Source organism: Macrobrachium rosenbergii, chromosome 3, assembly GCF_040412425.1.
Source record: "Macrobrachium rosenbergii isolate ZJJX-2024 chromosome 3, ASM4041242v1, whole genome shotgun sequence".
NCBI classification, from domain to species: Eukaryota; Metazoa; Arthropoda; class Malacostraca; order Decapoda; family Palaemonidae; genus Macrobrachium; species Macrobrachium rosenbergii.
In genome coordinates this window covers 76,018,196-76,040,266 of record NC_089743.1, presented here as the reverse complement: position 1 = coordinate 76,040,266, position 22,071 = coordinate 76,018,196, and the positions used below count along the sequence as shown (strand labels likewise).

General features: G+C 39.4%; 1 protein-coding gene across 3 annotated transcripts in view; it reads right to left on the bottom strand.

The window, feature by feature from the left end:
- LOC136825859 (sialin-like) overlaps window positions 1–22,071 on the bottom strand; it is a 198,023-nt gene that overhangs the window by 79,780 nt on the left and 96,172 nt on the right. For all 3 annotated transcript variants that reach the window (XM_067082797.1, XM_067082796.1, XM_067082798.1), the window contains one exon: window positions 21,140–21,289. In XM_067082797.1, coding sequence (XP_066938898.1) covers window positions 21,140–21,289 — 150 coding nt within the window. The remainder of the gene's footprint in view (window positions 1–21,139; window positions 21,290–22,071) is intronic.

The window sequence follows — 22,071 nt, the reverse complement described above, 5'->3', positions numbered from 1 at the left end:
TGACTTTGCCCTAGGCTGCAACTAGAGAAAACACGAGTATGGTGGCCACACAAGAAGTGACTCCCACAACCCCAGCAAACACCTACTCCACCAGGTTCTATAGTGTGGACCATCCCTTCAGCTGGAAGTTCCTGCAGACACTGGTGCTTTTAAGTCGATCCTCCCAGCACTGACAGAAAACAGATGCAAACCCTTGGACAGCAGCCTCTGCCAAGTTGGCAGCCACATACTATCATATGGCCACTGAACTTTCACCCTCCATCTACAACATAAGAAATACTTGTGGGGGTTCACTGTTGCCAATGTTCAAGCTGCCTTGCTCACCATTGGCTTCCAGGGACTCTTCAGCCTACTGGCAGATTTTGCTCATTGCCACCTTTGGGGACCAGCTTCCTTCCATATGACAGGCATCACTCACCACCATCCCCAAATACCTGTCCATCTCTTCAGTGGGTCCCACAGGTCTACATACCTTCCTACAGCTTCCAGATGCCTTCAGGCCAGAACTTGAGCAGACTTTCAAGATCCCAGCAAAGCATGGAATATACCATAACATAAAAACAAAAGGGACCCTTTCTACTTTAAATTATGCCATCTGCCCCCAGAAAGATTCATTGCTGCTAAGAAAGCCTTTAAGGAAGTTTTCCAGCCCTTGATCCTCCCCACTCCACACGGTAAAGAAAACGCAGGGATCCTATCACTGTAGACTACAGTTGACTCAACCTATAAACAGGGACTGACCATCACCCACTCCCCAACATAACAGACATCACCTCCACCTTCCATGGGGCAAGAATCTTCTCCAATTTTGACTTGATGAAAGGTTACTTCAAAGTCCTAGTTCACCAAGAATACATCCCAAAAACAGGGATTATCACAACTTCCAGGACCTACACCCTCAACTGCTCCACATTTGGCCTCAGTAACTCGAGGCCATGTTCCAGGGGCTGACAGACAACATTCTCGGCAACCTTCCCTTTTTGAGTCTGTTACCTCAGTGACATTCTCATCATCTGGAATCCAGATGATCACCAACAGCATGTTGGAGCTTTCCTTTCCCTTCTCTGCAATAACAGTTTGGTAATCTGCCCCAACAAATGAGTAATAAAAGCCTCTGCTGTGGAATTCCTGGGTCATCAAGTCTTGGCAAATGGCAAGGCATCAGCAATTGGGGAATACCCCACTTAGCTACCATGAATGGCTTCCATGAATTCACAGGGATGGTAAATTACTACCAATGATTCCTCCTGAACATCACACAAATCATGGCCCTGCTCTATGACACCCACAGCAAAAACCTCACCTAACCCAGCTCTCCTTGGCCCCCACCGAGATGTTTTCCAAGCTACTAAGGCAACTGCTATGGCCCTGGCATTTCCCAATCCATGAGCCAAACTCCCAATAACCACAGACATCAGCTGTGTTGCCACTGACACCATAACAAAACAAACAATCAACTGGAAGCCCCAACATCTTGGCTTCAGCAGAAAACTAAACTCATTCAAGAGGAAGTATAGTATCTATGACAGGGAACTTCTTGCCGCATATCTAAGCACCTGGAACTTCAGGCATCTACTTGAGAGAACACCTTTTACCATCCTAGTGAAACACCAACCACTCATCCACAGCCTTATCAAAAACCACGCTGCATTTTCTGCCTGCCAACAGTGCCAGCTCTTGGCCACTGTCAAATTAAGGTGTACCATATGATCTATCCCCAGCAAGAAAACCTCAAAGTGGCAGATGCCCTATCCAGAACAGAAATCAATGGAGTCAAATTGAGGTTAAAGTGCAATAGGCTCACTGATGCCTAACTTGACCTCAAAACCAAAGCGAATCACACCACTGTACTAAACATACAGTGGGAAGACATTCTGTTTGGCAACACAGGACATACCATCCTCTGCAACACCAGATTTGTGCCAGCCAACCACCATTAGGAAGAAGGCATTCAACCTCATTCACATAATTTCCCACCCCTCCAGATAGACAACACCCAAAACAGGTAACAAAATTCATTTGGCACGAATCTAAAAAGGACTTGAAAATGTGGGCCAAACAAAATGCCTCCAGTGCCACACAAACAAATAACCATTATATGAATCTGGCACTGAGAATCCACACTCCGATGTCATAGGCCACCTCCGTGTCAACTTAGTGGGTCCGTACCCTCATTCAATGACTCCAGATGCATTTTTACATTTAAGAGCATTCCACAAGATGACCAGGGGCAATAAAAAAACCAATATTTTCATCATACTTGAAAATATAACCTCTGATCAAGGACCAGCCTTCATATCTGAGATATGGACCCCCTGGCTGAATTATTTACCACACCACCATTTACAACCCTGCCACCAATAGCCAGACAGAAAAGAATGTTTGTTCCTCAGGGCCACCCTCATCACTAGATGCAGCAGCTCGGACTGGAGGCTGTAACTCCTCTGAGTTCTCCTAGGCCTCCATAACAACCAAAGGGAGATATCTATGTCGCTCCTGCCAAAGAGGTCTACATGCCCAGTCAAAACAAACCATTTCATTTGGATAAATCAGTCTCACTCCAAACTCCTGTTTGTTTTTCCTTCACAACACCTTTTTGGTATACTTTCACCCTTCACCTAAGACTTCTGAATTATATATTCAACAACTTCTCCACTCAGATCTACAATTTCTCACCATCTCAATTATTCTTACCGTATTTATTAATATTAGTTACTTCACACTCCATTCACAACCACTTTTTATGCCACCGGAATATTCCCGTCCTTTACCTGAATTTCATCTTCCCAACATACAAATATTAAAAATATTGAACTACCTTGAAGAAAACCATTCCCTGTCTGAAATCTTTTACACTTAATCCTCTTGCCGCCACGCAGGTTCTGTATAGCACTACCTGCACGCGTAATTTGGCGCCGTGGAGGAAAAGGGGGCTCACGCGGAAAAGTTTCTTTGTAAAAACTAACAATGGCCCAAACTATAACTGATATAGGCTTCTGGTTTGTTTTAAGATGTTGGTAAATGATTGAATTTTTTCCTAAAGCAATCAGAAAAACCTGCAGGCTGAAATAATAAAGACGTGATGAACGTAAAATTTTAAGGAAAATTGTAGATATTTTTTTTAATTACTCATGAAAAATATAATAATTAGGTGTGGGGAGTTTATTTTATACGTAAATTATGTGGAAATGTTTGAACTTTCATGTGGAAGCAATCATTTTGCTAAAAATGTGTTTGCTAATTAGCTGTTACCAATTAAAAAATGCTAATTTTTTACGGAGTACAATTTTCAGATTTTCCAACCTACTCATGTTGACGTTTCGTATCGTACCTAAGTAAGGAATAAAGATAGAAAAAAAAATAAAGGTGGCACTAGAAAGCTGAATAAATTTCCTATAAAACGCACAGAAGAAAGATGTATGTATTGTTGGAATAAAATTGAGCAATTGTCGTTAGATTACGGTCCTATAAAACGCACAGAAGAAAGATATATGTATTGTTGGAATAATATTGAGCAATTGTCATTAGATTACGGACAATCTTTTTTTTTCTAAGAAAATATACAGCAACGATTATGATATAGAAACTATATTTTTACATTTTGCTGTTCAGCACGATAAAGTACAAAGAGTGGTCATTCGAATGATATATAATACATGCACATTGAAGTTATTTACAGATACACAAACAGGCGTACAAAAAATGATCTACGCATGCATAAATTCCGGCTGATCTACAGCGTTCAACGCGTATATATATATATATATATATATATATTTTTATAAATATTTACGCTGTTCAGCCTCGAACATTTAGGGATAGAAATATCAGCCTGACTGAGACCGGGAAAAGACGTTGTCTATATAGGAGCATCTTCAGTTCAAACCTTAACGTCCGTTGGAGAACGGGATAGGTGTTAGGCCTTCCACCCTATAGGAAAATTTCCCTATCAGCCTTAAGAATAGGTGGTCCTAAGGTCCTTTTTTCCTTTCTACCTGTCTCTCGTGGCGAATGTTTTTAACAGAGCGTAGACGCCTAAGGCATGACTGTAGGCCTGTTTTGACCCAGGCCGGTCAGGGAACTACAGAGAGACTGGAGCATTCGGAGAGACCACATGTCCGACGGGGCCTCTTCTCCCTTTCTTTGTCTATTATTATATTAGTGAAGTGAAGAAGCAATTGCGAAGACTCCGTTCGGCGGTGTTGGTGCGCACAACGTTCGTCCTAAGGTAAAGTCACTTTTTGTTCAAAACTTCGCCCATTCTTTATCTTTTCTGTATTTCGCATTTCTTTGTTTTCTTCCTTCAGCCACCCCTTAGGGTATATGTGTTTACGAAGTCTAGATTAAGCCTAATTATTTTATTGTTAGCTTCAACCCCGTTATTCCAGTAAAATAGATTTAGGGTAAGCAAAATCAGGTTAAATCTCGATGCTTTGTATGCCTCGCGTCCGAATGTTTGGAAGAACCGTTGCGTTTAAAATCAAATTCATCTCAAATATTTTTGTTAAGGTTAATTACCTTAACTGGCGACCTTTGGCTAATTAACGACTGTCTTTGAGGTTTTTTGGCTTCAAGTGGCAGGTTACGTGTAATCTTGGTTTGCAGGGCCGTAAAAATTACGTAAATTGAATAATGCATGATCAACCAAGACCTCACACGTAACAATATATATATATATATATATATATATATATATATATATATATATATATATATATATATATATATATATATATATATATATATATATATATATATATACGCTGACATTTTTTGTAATTACTCGGTAATAAATAATGCTAGAAAAAAAGTGAAAACTGCGATGAAAAGCTGAATAAATTTCCTACATACAGATTACCTAAAATCAATAGGTGTTCCCAGTAAATAGTTGAGAAATTGAGGCTCAAAGACGTAAGCCAAAGATTTTTATATAGAAACGTTGATTTTTTACATTTTGCCATTCAGCACAATAATGTACAAAGAATGGTCATTCGAATGATATATAATACATGCACACTGAAGTTATTTACAGATGCACAAACAGGCGTACAAAAAATTATTCACGCACTCATGAAATCTAGGCCGAACTACGCGGCTCAACTGGGTTATTTATGCTTAAATTTTTTGTAATTACTCAGTAATGAATAATGCTACGAAAAAAGTGAAAATTGAAATGGAAAGCTAAATAAATTTTCTATAAACAGTCCACGTAAAAGCAATGCGTTCCCAGAAAAATTGAGCAACTGAAGCTGCAAGACGGAAATGTTGTTGACAGAAATATATGTAAAAAAAAAAATTCTTCACTATTTATCTTATCGAAAAACACTTGAAATATTATTCAAAATACTCAACAATCACTTGCAAACACTTTTATAACAATAACAAAAGCAAAAGCACTTCACAAATGCAGATAAATGACGACAAAGCAAAAAACATGCTAAAAAGACGTGCTGAACTCGGTCAAAACATGAGGCGAGGTGCTCGAGTTGGAGGAGGACTGCGGCGCATGTGCGATACCTATCGGTTTCCTGTTTACGTTTTCTTGTAGGTCCAAGATCTGACCACACAATGGTGCAGTCCTTGTTTTCTTTGGACGAACCTTTTTCTTTTTTTCTGGTGAATTTCCCCCGGAAATAACTCAAGGATGACGCGGAAATCGAGTCATCGGAGCACTTACGGCAAAAAATTTATTGATGCGGTTTCGCGTCATCAGATCACCAGAGGGTTAACCAGCCACTCTGCAGTCTACATGGTCTAATAAGCTTTGCTTTAATAATAAAAACCTCCAAAAACCATTGACATTGTATTCCTGTTGTCACACTATATGTGAAAAGGGATTCTGTAGGGGAAGTGGCCAGTAGGTTTATACGTGGTGTAATTAAAACAAAAGTAAATTAACAACACTGAAAATTATGTATTCAACTTCAGGCTGATCATAGCTCATATCTCATGGAATTGGTTGAAAGAAAGTACTTATCCTTGGAATAGCTCCTTGAACTGAAACACAAATTCTATTGAACTGAAAACATTGTATTTTACATTTTTATTTCTATCTGTGCAAGACAATTAAGTACTGTATATGAAACTTCACTTCCTTTTTCTCTCTCTCTCTCAATGATTCTGACATATATACTGTATATACATATGAAGAAATATAAAAAAATAAGAAAATAATCCATCACATAAAATATACTTTGACAAAATATCCTCGAGAAAACAATTTTTTTTTATTTATCCTGATGAGGTAATCTGCACTGACTTTGAGCTTTCCTGGAATCTCGCCACTCAGAACCTGTAGGTCTGGAGTGCTATGGCTCACTCCATGACCCTTTGCATCGCTGAAAGTACACAAGCGGTTTGTGTTTGCATCACAAAATCCACTCCATACAGATATAGACAGAGTCTTTTAACTACAAATATTACTGCTAGGCAATCCTGTACAATGGTGCAGTCACTGCATTTGTTCTTGAGTTTCTACTGTACTTGCATAGGCAACTGAAAACATGCCATGAACAAATTCTTGTAGTAACATGCCTCCAAGTCCTTCATCTGATATATCCATCCCCACAATAAATGTCCTATTGAAGTCTTGGTAGTCATAGTAATGGTGTGCTTTTCCTAAAGCTCGCTTCAGTCCATCAAATGCCTCTTCTTGAGTTTCCTGTCACTCCACCTTGTTCGGTCATCTCTTCTTCACTGGGTCAGTCAAAAGTGCTGCAAGATTTGCATAATTGTTCACAAACTTCCTGGAGTAGGCCATTAGATCTAGGAATGATCTCACTTGTCTTCGGTGGTAATGCATTCTGGATCTTCATCAGCTTTGCTTCATTCTTGGCTATCTCATTACAACTGCCTTTGTGTTGGAAGAATTTCACTTTGGTGTATCCAATGTAATGCTTGGAAGGTCAGGTAGTCAATCCAGCTCTCCTCACTCTGAAATATGCCCTTGAATCCCTGTGTCCTTCTCATGATGCTACTGTATATGAGTTGACACATCATCCACAATGTGGTAAGTGTTCTTAGCTCCAGCTAGCATCTTCCTCATCACCGTTTAAAGACACTGCTGAGTTCATTAATTGAAATGGCCTCCTCTTGAACTAGTTTAATCATCATAGCCTCATGATCTCCCCTTGGTTTGTTATCAAACTTGATTATGGTGTTCAGTTTACAGTAATCTACATAGAATGTGTTTGATCCATTCTTTTTCCTAACCATCACTACTGGTGAGCAGTATGCAGAAGTTGACCTTACAATGATTTACATTCAAAACATCTCAACTTCTTCCACGGTACGGGATAGTACATCTTTGCTCTGACTGGCCACACAGGCGTCAAAGTTATTCCTGGATTGCTAGTTAAAATGTCTTGATATTCTTCCAGCAGCTGCAATACTTGCTGCTTCTGTGGCTTGCTTAGGCCTTTGCTAATTCTGACATCTTGGTATCTCTTCTTCCTTCAGTGATCATAGATCCAAACAGCCTTCATCCAGAATTACTTAGTTCTTAATGGCTTCCTCCTTGATAATGATTGTACTCAGGCATCTCTTCTTCAATGACAGTTGCTACTGCTGCTTCCATCACTTCCCTCTTGTAGCTGGTCAGGATATTAACAAGGAAAACCTTAAGTTCTTCATCGGCATCAACCTTGTCATTAATGCGATTAACAACCTCCTTGACTTTATAAGGCCCTCTCCACTGCAACATCATGTTGTTGTTGGTAATAATACTAACATTTTCTGTACCACCTTGAAATGATGGTCTCTGATCCACTTGATGTAATGTTTTTGGCATCCCTGTGCTACACACAGTCTTTTGGGCTAATTGACTGGTCACTTCCAACTGATTTCTCAGCTCCAACATATAATGGTAGGTGTTGCACACTTCCCCCTTTCAGTCTTTGGACAACAATTCCATGAGAATTTTCATCAGTCCTCTTACTGTCCTTCAGTACAGCATTAACCCTCTAACGCCGAGCCTCTATTTACAAAAACGTCTCCCGTATGCTGGCGGCGTTCGGGAGTTAGCGCCGAAGCGGAAAAAAAGTTTTTTCCAAAAAATCACAGCACGCTTAGTTTTTAAGATTAAGAGTTCATTTTTGGCTCCTTTTTTTGTCATCGCCTAAAGTTTAGTATACAACCATCAGAAATGAAAAAAAATATCATCATACATAAATATTGAAATATATGACAGCGCAAAAAAAAATTTTCATATATGATTTTATACAAATCGTGCTGTGAGCAAAACGGTTAAAGCTAACGGGTTATTTTTTTTTCTTTGTATTGTACACTAAATTGTGATGATTTTGGTATATAACAAATTGTAAAATGATCAAAGCAACACAGAGAAAATATTATCACAAAATGATGCATGAATTCGTAACTTCTTCTTTTAACGTGCTTTTTTTCCCATTTTTGTCTGGGGTAAGCACGATTTCTTTGAAGGACTTTGATTTGGCTTTGGGGTAGACCTGTAGTCTCGATCGGCTGCCTGCCTGACATCGCTTAGACCCGGTAGCGTATGTTTCATGTATCATCCTCGACCCAACGCCCTTTCTTCCCAGCAGCGAGAAGTTGTTGCGCGGGTAGGGTTAGAGTTCGAGACGTGTGAGATGTTTGTTATGTTTTTAGAAGGTGTTGTAATGGCTTTGTTTTGTGTGTGTATTTAGTCTGTAACACCCATTTGCTTTTAAGCAAACCTATCCGTTGATTACATATATAATCCCGGATGTCTACACGGATAGCAAAGTGTCTGCCTCTCTGATCAGTCGGCTGCGGATTTGAACCCGCGCCACAGACCTCTACAAAGTCCGAAGCTGCTGCTGTAACCGACTGAGCCATCGAGGCTCCGATGCATGAATTCGTAACGCCGGACGTAAAAAAATGTTTTTTTCAAAAATTAATGTTTTTTTCAAAAATTCACCATAAATCGAAATATTGTGCTAGAGACTTCCCGTTTGTTGAAAAATGAAGCTAACTGATTGAATATTACTAGACTGTAAGTGTTTTAGCTTACAATTGCAGTTTTCGACCATTTCGGTCGAGTTAAATTTGACCGAAAGTCAAATTTTTTCTATTTATCATGATTTATATGAAAATATTTCAAAACTGATAAAAGCTACAACCAAGAGTTATTTTCTGTTGTATTCTACATGAATTGCGCACATTTTCATATATAAAAGTTTATGTAATTACTAATATAAAACGGTGCAAACATTACGACAACGTGACGAAAGAATTGCCGAGATGTTCGGCCGAGTTACCGCGCGGACGTAAGGAAAATGTTTTTTCAAAAATTCACCATAAATCGAAATATTGTGCTAGAGACTTCCAATTTATTGCAAAATGAAGGTAAATGATTGAATATTACTAGAATGTAAGAGTTTTAGCTTACAATTGCGTTTTTCGACCATTTCGGTCGAGTTAAATTTGACCGAAGGTTGAAATTTTGGCAGTTATCGTGATTTATGTGAAAATATTTCAAAACTGATAAAAGCTACAACCATGGGTTATTTTCTGTTGTATTCTACATGAAATTGCACACATTTTCATATATAAAAGTTTATGTAATGACTAATGTAAAACGATGCAAACATTACAACAACGTGACGAAAGAATTTCCGAGATGTTCGGCCGAGTTACTACGCGCAGACGTAAGGAAAAAAAAAAATTTTTTTTTCAGAAATTCACCATAAATCGAAATATTGCGCTAGAGACTTCCAGTTTGTTGCAAAATGAAGGTACATGATTGAGTATTACTAGAATTTAAGAGTTTTAGCTTATAATTGCGTTTTTTTACCATTTCGGTCGAGTTAAAGTTGACCGAAGGTTGAAATTTTGGCAGTTATGGTGATTTGTATGAAAATATTTCAAAACTGATAAAAGCTACAACCATGAGTTATTTTCTGTTGTATTCTACATGAAATTGCACACATTTCAATATATAAAACTTTATGTAACGACTAATATAAAACGGTGCAAACATTACGACAACGTGACGAAAGAATGTCTGGCGCGGACGTAAGGAAAAAGTTTTTTTCAAAAATTCACCATAAATGGAAATATGGTGCTAGAGACTTCCAATTTGTTAGAAAATGAAGGTATATGATTGAATATTACTAGAATGTAAGATTTTTAACTTACAATTGCGTTTTTTTACCATTTCGGTCGAGTCAAAGTTGACCGAAGGTTGAAATTTTGGCAGTTATCGTGATTTATATGAAAATATTTCCAAACTGATAAAAGCTACAACCATGGGTTGTATTTTGCTGTATTTTACATGAAATTGCGCACATTTTCATATATAAAACTTTATGTAACAGCTAATATAAAACAGTGCAAAAATTACGACAAAATGACAAAAGAATTTCTGAAACTTTCGGCTGAGTTACTGCGCGGACGTAAGGAAAAAGCTTTTTTCAAAAATTCACCATAAATCGAAATATTGTGCTACAGACTTCCAATTTGTTGCAAAATGAAGGTTAAATGATTGAATATTACTAGAATGTAAGAGTTTTAGCTTACAATTGCGTTTTTCGACCATTTCGGTCGAGTCAAAGTTGACCGAAGGTTGAAATTTTTTGTAGTCAACGTACGGTACGTCCACTCGGCACCCAACAGACAATTTTAGTTGACGTATGATACTTCCAGTCGGCGTTTAAGGGTTAATAGAGCCAGGGGTCTGTGGGATAATGCAAAATCCAAATAATGGTGAGAAAAAAACTCTAGAGGGGTGTTCATGGGCAACTCTGTGCCCTTCCTCACCTAACCTTGTAAATACCACACAACTGTAAACACTCAGTATGCTCATGAACAACCACCACTGCACTTTAAACTGAAAACTTTTTGCAAAAGGCAATTATCTACCTTTTTTCCCTTATCTGTAACTAAATATACTAGAGAGATACACTAGAAAAAATTAAACCCGTTCTTTTTCTCTCCCTACTAAATGACACAGTTCAGTATGCAGGTAGCCTACCTGTGTTTACCTACAGCCTACCAGGGTTTAAGACCATTAATGTATTTTCATAAAGCAACTTCCTTATCAGTTACCATACTGCATTACCATGCACTAGATACAAAATGTGTAGGCTATGTGAACTGCAGACCTAGCCCAGGTATCACACTCATAGTATCCATTTGCAATAGTCAAATAGGCTATTACAGTTACATTTAAGATAAAGGTAATGGTAATGAAACTGTTACTTTACTTACAGAATCCATTGATACTGTATTATTATACTGATATATTACCATCATAATATGTACAGTATATGAAAAACTGATCACACTGTGATTACTACCTGTATCACGTAATATCTTCGCTGGTATCTGTACACTCAAAGAGGGGGTTGTCAGCATACCTTCATAGATATATGGCTTAAAAGCCTCCTCACTGTTCAGCCACTCACTACTGGAATTTGCATTTCCACTGGTTGCTAAGCAGTCTACTTGTCTGACTTCATTTTGTCACATTGTTTCTCGTAGTTGCCTTTACCTGGTTAGACTTGTCACCTGTCCAACTGGCTTAGTCTGCTGATATCCTTTATAGCAGTCTTGACTATAATGTCTAATCTCCCACATTTGTGGCAAACAACATTAATTTTCTGCACTTGTCTTGAGAATAGACTAGAAGGGCGGGTTTAGCATTCCACTGCTGTGAAGTATATCCTGGTTTGGCACTGGTATAATTATTAGAAGGGTTTTTCATAGCACTGTTCTAAAATTTGACTGAGATCTATAAATCGTAAATTGTTGGTTCTGGTACCTGCCATTAAAATTCTTTTTGCTGGATATTATATTATAATCCTCGCTCAGAGTAGCAGCTTTATCAAGTTTCTTCACCTCTCTCTCTCTCAAATAAGCTCTTATATGTTCAGGGATTCCTCTTAGATATTGCTCTAAGACCACTAATTCTTCAAGTTCGTCCACAGACTTAACTTTAGCTGCTTCTAGCCATCGTTTAAAGCATCTCCTGACTTTATAGGCGTAATCTAAGAAAGTTATCTTGTCATCCTTTTCCAAAGATCTGAAATTTTCATTGTAATATTCAGGGGTCATCTGGTAAACCTGTAGTACATTAGTTTGAGTACCTGGTACTCTTTACACTGTTCAGCTGATAAGGCAGAAATAGGCATTCTTCCTTTACCAATGAGAACACTTTGTACTAAAAATGACATTTTTATTCTAAAATAATGTTTAACACATACTTACCTGTTAGTTACATATAGCTTTAGTCTTGACGTCACGGCAAAATTTCAAAACGCGCGGCAGCGCCAGTCCGAATATCGGGTGATCGCCCTTACCTGCCCTCTGTCGGGTACTAGGGAACTATTCCAACATGCTTCAGAATAATTTGCCTACCTGTCCCCGTGGGGAGGAGGGTGGGTTAGATATATGTAACTAACAGGTAAGTATGTGTTAAACATTATTTTAGAATAAAATGTCATTTTAACACATACAACTTACCTGTTAGTTACATATAGCTGATTGACACCTTTAGGAGGTGGGGCAATGACAGCTAAAAAGAGTTGTTGGAAACATTAAGGTTATTAATGTAGAAAATTTCTTAGTTCCTCACCTGCTAAGGTAGCTGATTCCACAGTTACTGCCTCAGTAACCTGCTATCCTCAGAGCAACCGCGGGGTATAATGACCTGGTCGCAGATTGCTTGCTGGGTATCAGTCACCTAGACATGGCCGTGACAATACCACAAGTATGCCCTGCTCAGGGCGCAGCACAAACATCATGAATTACAAAAGGGGTCACCCAACACCAAAGAAAAAGTATAACCATAAAAACCAAAACCAACTGTGGGGTAAAACTAACCAACACTTACCCTCACAGACAACCGAAAAACCTTCACACAAAAACAAGTAAGTAAAGGTAGGTTAATCCTCCTTTACCCCTTTACCCATTAATGTGCCAGATACAACAAAGGGGCCCTAACGTGCTGCACTCGTCAAACACTGTCTGCACTTGTAGAGATAATGCAAAGCAAATACAGACTTACACCTCCAGTAGGTTGCTTGCACAATATCTTGAAGGGAGAGGTTCCTTTTATAAGTTTAGAGAAGTAGAGATAGCCTCACTTCGTGAGCCTTCACTTTACACATTTTCAAATCATTCTGAAATATTGGAGTGAGCTTCAGAAATCAGATCTCTAATAAAAGGACATGGCATTCTTGGACATTGGTCTAAGAGGGTTCCTGACCGAACACCATAAGGAATCTGAAGGACCCCTAATATCTTTAGTCCTTCGCAAATAATATTTCAAGGCTCTGACTGGGCAGAGGAACCTCTCCTGCTCCTTACCTACCAATTCCGACAGACTCGAATCTCAAAAGAGCGAGGCCATGGGTGCGAAGGGGTCTCGTTGCTTGGCCATAAAAAAACAGTTTGAAAGAACAAATTGCTTTTGAAGCAGAGAATCTACTCTCTTATCCAAGGCGTGGATCTCACTGATTCTCTTAGCTGTAGCTAACAAAACTAAAAAGAGGGTTTTCCTCAGTAAGATCTCTTAAAGAAGCAGAATCCATAGGTTCAAATTTCTCAGACATAAGCCACTTCAGGACTACATCAAGATTCCACGAAACAACTTTAGCATCTGACCTCTTAGAGGTACCAAGGATTTAATAAGGTCCGTTATATCTTGGTTATTAGAGATATCCAAAACCTCTGTGACGAAAAACAGTAGCCAGCATGCTACGATAACCTTTAAGTGTGGATACAGAAAGGTTCTTATTCCGAGGAACAAAAGAAAATCCGCAATCTGCGTCACCGAGGTTCTGGAAGAGGAAATGTCATGATCTTTGCACCATGAACGAAACATATTCCACTTGGACTCATAGACCTTGATCGAAGATGGTCTTCTGGCTCTAGCGATGGATTGAGCCGCTTTCTTCGAAAATCCTTTGCTTCTGAGTAGACGTTCGATAGTCTGAACGCAGTTAGCCGCAGACTTGACAGGTTTTCGTGAAATCTCCTGAAGTGGGGCTGTCTGAGTAAATCTACTCTGTTTGGAAGGCTCCTCGGAAGTCGATCAAGAGATCCATGAGAACTGGGAACCAATCCCTGGAAGGCCAGAAGGGGGGCTATCAACGTCATCCTGGTGTTGGAGTGGTGCTGAAATTTCCTCAACACCGCACCTAACATCTTGAACGCGGGAAGGCGAAGGTCCAGACCCGACCAATTCAGTAGCATTGCGTCCGTCTGGAAGGCTGCTTGGTCCGGGACAGGAGAGCAGAAGATTGGGAGCCTGTTCTGACTTGTTCGTCGCGAACAGGTCTACCAGAGGTTGACCCAAAGTCTCCACAGCGACTTGCACACTTCTTCGCAAAATCCACTCTGTGGACAGAACCTGGTGCTTCCTGCTCAAGGAGTCCGCTCACGTTGAGGGCTCCCTGAATGAATCTTGTTAGAGCAGAATCTTGTGCTTTTCTGCCCACAAAGGAGGTCTCTTGCTACCTCGCTGAGGGAGTAAGAATGAGTGCCCCTGTTTCTTTATATAAGACAACGCTGTGGTGCTGTCTGAATGAACCAGAACTGTTTGTCCCTGCACGAAAGGTAGGAAGTGTACGAGACTCAGGTGGATTGCTTTCAACTCCTTCTTGTTGATGTGCCATTCTTTTTCTGTCGATTCCACAAACCTGAAATTTCTTTTACCCCAACGTCGCTCCCCATCCTACTTCTGACGAGTCTGCAAACAGTTCGTGGTTCGGGTTCGACGGAAAAAGAGAGAGACCTTTTCTAATTTTCTTCGATCTAACCACCACCTTAGATCCTCCTTTGATACGGTCCGAGATTGGAAAGGAGAAGGAGTCTGGAAGCGTTTTCCTGTTCCATTGCTCCCTGAGGTAGAATTGAAGGGGCTCATGTGAAGTCTCCCAGGGAGACAAACTTTTCTATTGACGCCAGAGTTCCCAGGAGGCTCATCCAAGCCTTTTATGAACAGGTATCCATATCCAGAAAGTTCTGGACTTTAAGTAGACAGTCCGAGATTCTTTGATCTGACGGAAAAGCCAGAAAAGGAACTGTTTCAGTCTCACTCCTAAATAGATCCTGGATTGTGAGGGAGATAGGTGAGACTTCTTCCAATTGATTAGAAGTCCTAGCTTCTGTGTCAAGTCGAGAGTTACTTTCAAATCCTCCAAGCACTGAGACTGAGACTGGGAACGAAGGAGCCAATCGTCTAGATAGAGAGAGATCTTTATTCCTCTGAGATGAAGAGCTTTGGCAACAGTGGACATAACTCTTGTGAATACTTGAGGGGCTGTGGACAGACCGGCACAGAGTCCTGAACTGATAAGTCTTCTCCTGGAAAATGGCGAAGAAACTTCCTGGACGCGGGATGGATCGAATGAAAGTAAGCGCCCTGCAGATCTATTGAGACCATCCAATCCCGGACGAAGAGAATTGAGGACGGATTGCGCTGCCTCCATCGAAACTGGTTTTTCCACGAAAAGGTTGAGAGAACTCACGTCCAGGACTGGTCTCCAGCCGCCTGAGGCCTTTGGAACAAGAAAAAGGCGGTTATAAAAGCCTGGAGAGTTGACTTCTTCCACGATCTCTATCGCTCCTTTTAAAAGCATGGAGTCTACTTCCGCACTCAGAACCGAGCATTTCTCTAAGTTGCTGGAATATGCTGTCAAAGCTAAAGGTTCTGTTGCAAGAGGGGGCCTCTTGAGGAAGGGGATAGAATATCCTTCCTTTAGCACGGACGTGGTCCACTGGTCCGCTCCGATCTCCTCCCAAGTTTGCCAGAACTGCTGAAGTCTGGCTCCTACTAGTGCATGGAGGACATGCAGATCACTTTTTAATTGAGGGTTTGATAGCCCTGGAGACAAATCTTGCTTTGCCCCGGAAACTAGATCCTGTACGGGTGAGGGGCCTGCCACGAAAGGGCCTATTTTGATTAACTAGAGGACGAAGTTTGCGCTGGCAGAGAAGGTTGAGGAGCTTTTTGGTTTACTTAGAGGATTGCGCCTAAAAGGTCCTGTGTGGACTTTGAGTAAGGGATTTCGACACTTCGCCACAAGTTCTTGAGGGAAAAGGTACTTCTTATCCAGAGGTGCGTAAAAGAAGAGCCGATCTTTGAGTCCTAGAAACTCCACGAGTGACAAAGAGCACCAAAGTTGTCGCTTCTAAGAACTCCTAACGTGAAGATGGAGGCTAACTCAGACGCACTGGCCACGAATCCCTTTATCTAAGCAGGACATAACAGAAGAGAAATCATCGAAATGCGCTCGAAAGACCAAAAGACTTTACCTTCCTACCCAAAGCGCCAATAGTCCAGTCCATAAAACTGATGACTTCCAAAACTCGGAAAACGTTCTTCAAAAGGTGGTCCAACTCTGAAGGAGAGAAGAAAATCTGAGCCGAGTTCATCGTGAGAACGACGGGTAGAATCAACGAGACTGGAGAAGTCTCCCTGAGAGGAGGCAGAAGCTCCCAGAGAGAAAACTTCCCAGTGTCGTAGCAAGCCTTCGTCTTAGTAGAAAGCTTGGAAGGAGGGAAGCAGAAAGTGGTTTTCCCTGATCACGCTTTGTCTTCCAACCAGGAGTTCATTTTCTTTAATGCCTTCTTAGCTGAAATAGAAAGCACTAACTTCATAAAGGAAGAGGTAGGAGGCTTCAGTCTCTTGCATACTGAGAGAGGGAAGCCGGAGACGCAGGTGCAAAATCCTCAGGAAAATTATCAATAAAGAAGAAGAAGCTTCTTGTAATCCGAGCGAGAGGAGTCTGTCTGTCACAGGAAACTCTTCCACAACTTCTTCCTCAGACGAAATAGGAGAAAAACCTTCCGCTTGCACACACACATCCTGAGAAGGAGGAGTAGGAGCCTGAATAAGAGCTTGAGGAGGAGCCTGAGCCTGAGTAGGCGCCACAAGAGGAGCCTGAACTGGCGCCACAAGAGGAGCCTGAACTGGCGCCACAAAGGAGCCTGGGATGGCGCTCACCTGGCGCTACCTGAGGCGCTTGAGCCTGAGAGAGCGCTAAATCTTGAGGGAGCCTGAGCCTGACTAGGCGACGAGCCTGATCCTGAGCCTGAACCAAAGGAGGATCAAGAGACACAGATCGAGGAGGAGCTTTCGACTGGCGCTCCGAGAGCTCGAGACGAAGGAGGAGGCATCAAATACACTTCAGAAGGCTTTGCTGGAGAAGAACCAGGCCTTCCCGAGCCCGCCAAGAATGCTTCCAATTTTCTTGTGCATCGTCAAGAAAGTCATGAGTAGACGAGGATCCAACTGGGGAACGATGATCAGTAGAGCCAGGATCGTGATGAGGAAGAGGCGCAGAAGCCACAATAGGCTTACGTGAAACCAAAGGAGAAACACCGAACGCTGGGCAATACTGAATGGGAAGTCTTATACCTCTTGCGACATGAGCCTTGCGCCTGGGAGAAGATTCTTCTGACGCATTTAAAATCTCTCCGGACTCTCCTAAAAACTACAGGAAGGCTGTGATAAGTTTAAATGGCTTCTTCTTCTGAACCGCTGAAGGCTTAAAGATTCCTGACCTCTTCAATGGTCTAGACTCGCGGGAAATTCCAGTTTCTGCGCAGGCGAATCACTGGAGCTTGAAGAAAGACACTTCCTTGAGTCGCCTTTCCAACGGCGCCTGAAACAGCCTGGGAAACAACAGGACTGTTCGAGGGGCGGCTGCTCGTGAGCAGACCCCACTCGCCTCCCTTGACTTTCAGCATGTCTTCTCCCAGGAGCAGGGAGTTTGACAGAGGCTTAGGTCTAGGAGAACGAGTAGGCCGAGCAACCACCTCCTCCACCACACTAACACTTTGCACTGCACTTAAATTATTCACAATATTTTGGAAAGAATCCATACGCTCATGAAGGATTTCACGTTAACGCCAATATCCTCCATGGCGCCTACAATAAGGTTAAATCTGGCGTCCATCTGGACTTGATACTCAGACACACGTAACGGGTTCAGGGATATCAGAGTCAGGAATAGGAATATTAGTAGCCACGGGGATATTAATAGAAGTTTCCTGCATAGCTAAGGGAGATTCCGGTTTCTGAGAGAGAGAAGAACAACTTCTAGCCAAAGCTTTCCTGGCTCTATCTTTCTCAAGCTTCTTTACATACTTAGATAGAGCCTTCCAATCTTTTTCAGTCATACTGACACATTCATCACACTTCCTCTCATATGAACATTCCTGACCTCTACAAGCCACATAAATTGAATGAGGATCAAGACTAGCCTTGACCAACCTCGCCTTTACAGCCTTTGCTGCATACCCTAAAGGTATAAGACCCAGAATCTGACATAATTATCAGAAAACCTGACTAAATAGGTGACAAATAACTGGCAAAGCCGCAAACCAACAAGAGAGTACTTCACCAAGTGAAAACAGCTCGATGTAGGCAGATACAATGAAATTCCCGCTGAGTACCGGCTAACAATGTCGCCGGCGTGACGGCAAATTATTCTGAAGCATGTTGAATAGTCTTGGTACCTTTAATAGAGGCAGGTAAGGGCGACACCGATATTCGACTGAGCTGCCGCGCTTTCAGCCCTTGCCGGACGTCAAGACTAAAGCTATGTGTTCAACAGGTAAGTTGTATGTGTTAAACTGACCATTTATCCTCTGGCCATCCCATACCTGAAGTCACTTTTTCAAAGTGATCAAAAATTCATCTGAGCCGTTCCTGGTAAATTTGGAATTAACTTGTACTACATACATCAAACACAGGTCTGTGTTACTAACCTCTTCATAGTTATCTTCTTCTTCTCAGTCTCCTCAAAGATCGAGCCTTTTTCTTTATCAGCCTTGTATCTGTAGTCAGCCAGGTTTTCTTCTGACCCAACACCTTCATTTTACTCCTAAATTCTTCTGGAGTCTAAACTCCTCAAATCCTGCCTCTACATCACCATTCTCATTGCCTTACCTTATTTGAGAATTTTATCTCAGCTGCATTAACAGGTCAGTAAGCTTCTGCTAATTCGCCTCTCTACTTTACCAGAGCTATTAATGCCTTGATTGTGATAATTTTACTTCTGCCTCACTCATATCAAAAGGAACATTAGCCCATATGTTATTAGTAAACAAATCCACTGTCCCTTAGTCAGTGAGATTTAGATAACTTTCTGATGGTTGAGCTGCCATGAATTCCTGAACTTCAAACTGAGCTTCATTTTTCTAGTTTACTCAACAAGAAGGGCTTATAATTCACTTTATATGGTTATTCTCTAACAAAATGCTAAGAAATTACCAGCAAAACACGCAACAATAAAATCACAATAATATGATAGCACAGATTATATAAGAATGCGACATACAAAAATGAAAAAATACCACAATCACTAATAATGTGTTTAAAACTACATCAATCTTTTTTATATAACTTTTCTTATAATAAGAAAAGTCAGATTCACTTTAAACTTATTCAAACACAACAATTCTCTTTACCAAGAATATTAACAAAACCAATATTCACTTACATTACCTTTAGTAAACATTACACCAATATATATTCCTCTTCAACACTTGTACAAAATATTAATTCCCTGAACTCCTTCAAAATTAACACACCTGGGGCGAGTTTAATAGAGCTTTACAGACATCTGTTATTTTATATATAACGGGAGAGAGAGAGGAGGTCTGGCCTTATTGCCCTGCCAGCAAACTGATCTGTCTCTAAGAAGACACTTGACTTTAAGTTCTCTGTAGGCTGAGAATACACATAGAATGCCTACACAGAATACATGGAATACACACGCCAGAGATACAGAGCATACTGCATACACGATCGCTTTCGGCGAAATCATTTTATCGCTTATGACTGACACTTCCTGGCCAGAGTTACAAAATCTTTTGTCAACCTTGGGCAGTTGGGCAAACATTAGATACAAAAATGATAGCACTTATTTGCTATTTGCCATTTCTCTTTCTTAAATTACGAATAGAAGAAAGTAGAGTTAACACAGACGGAATAACACACAGTGATAAGTTAACTCGACACTTGAACAAACAAGGAGGTTACTCTCACTTTTCCCTCGGCAGACAGGATGTAGCGACTTGACAAGCTTTTCTAAAATACAATTTCAAAGATTAAACAAAAGGGGAAAAATTATCTCACAGAATCATAAGTTTTCTTAATTACACAACATATCTGTAAGAAAAGACATTTTAAAATCATTGCCTTCACAACAAATGACGAATCTGTAAGCAAAAAAAAACTTAAAGACATTACAACAGTTACAAAAGTTATAAATATTATAGACCATTACAAACAGTATATATATTACAAAATGAATATAAATATTATATATATATATATATACATGAGGCACACAACACACACATATATATCATAATATATATATATATATATATATATATATATATATATATATATATATAATCACGCTACAAATGTCCTCGCAAATTCATTTGGCAAAGACTTGTTCTTGATAGTGCAGTGGTAACGCTAACTGAGTCATGAATAGGTTCTGTCGAGGGTCTGTGTCCTGGCGGTTCAATTCATTTATCACTTATATAAATTCCTTCAAGCATCCTCCATCGAGATATTCCTATATGAATTTGATATTGCGAGATTTGTAGCTTCATGATTGTATATAAATCACAGTGGTGATGATAAAAATATATTATATATATATATATATATATATATATATATATATATATGTATATATATATATATATATATATATATATATATATATATAATGTATATATATATATAGATATATATGTATATAATGTAAATATATAATATATAAATATATAATGTATATAAATATATAGATAGATATATAATATTATATATATATATATATATATATATATATATATATATATATATATATATATATATATATATATATATAATTTATATTGCTACACTTAAAAATGACACAACCTATCTATTTTATGAGAATGGTAAGAAAAAATTTTTTTTATTACTGTCGTAACTTCTTCAGTCTGCTTCAGATGTTAATACCAGGGTACTTCTACAATAAAATTTTTCTTTTTTCCATAGGAGTAAATATTAAAATGGCTTGTAGCCTCAAAAATTATATTAAATGTACTTTTCAATGGTACTGAGGTTAATTATAAAATGTCTGCAGAAAAGTAAAATTAATTTTGTAGGACTGCAACTTACCTCTTTTAAGTCAAAGAAGAGAATATTAGAAAAGTATAAAGGGATGCCATTTAGTAGAGTATAGAAACCAAAGTTGTTTCCAAAACTTGCTGCAACAATTGACCAAAAGGGCAGAGACTTTGCTATGTCTTTCCAAGGTATTGAATGTACCTGAAAATTAATAATCAAAACAATAACTGGCAGTCAGAAAGGAATATGAAAATGAAACAGGTAAACAGTAAAATGAAAGACAAAATAAACGCTGAAAATTATAAAAATTTAAGTTAAATAAAGAAGAGCAGCAATGAAATCAAAGAACAAAAAAGAAAGCATAAAAGACAAAATAAAAAAAATAAAAGATAATGATGAGTAAAACAAAGCATATGCAAATCACAAAAAGAATAGTCAACAAACACATCAGAAATGTAGGAAGGCTACACTTTACATTCATAACAAATGGTGTAAACAAAAATTTGTGTATCAGTCATTTCTTGGAGTAAAAAACAAAATTACGAGGCAACGAGGACGTCTATTTCAAAACCAAGAATGATGTTAGTACTCTTGAATTCATGGAAAATCTGATATTTCAAGTGCAGAGACTAGTTTGTTTATGGGAAAAGAGATTAGAACAAACTACTTTCATTTCATCAAAAGTGTAATCTTGAACTATGGAATTAATTAAAGACTTGATGATTCATATAACGATGGCCAGGGTGCTGTGATAAATTTTCATTCATCCAGTAGGTAATAAATTAATTTTTTTATTACTGTGGTGTCTTATCTTGATCAATTTGCAACTTCCATATCTTTTGTAGTATAAGTTATTCACTCCATAACCATTCAAGTCGAGTATTGAGATGATTTTCTTCATCTTCCCTATGGCTTTGAAATCATTGCAAGTTACTGCAAACAGTGACTATGAGGTCCATCACAGTCAACGTAAAAAGTTCAAA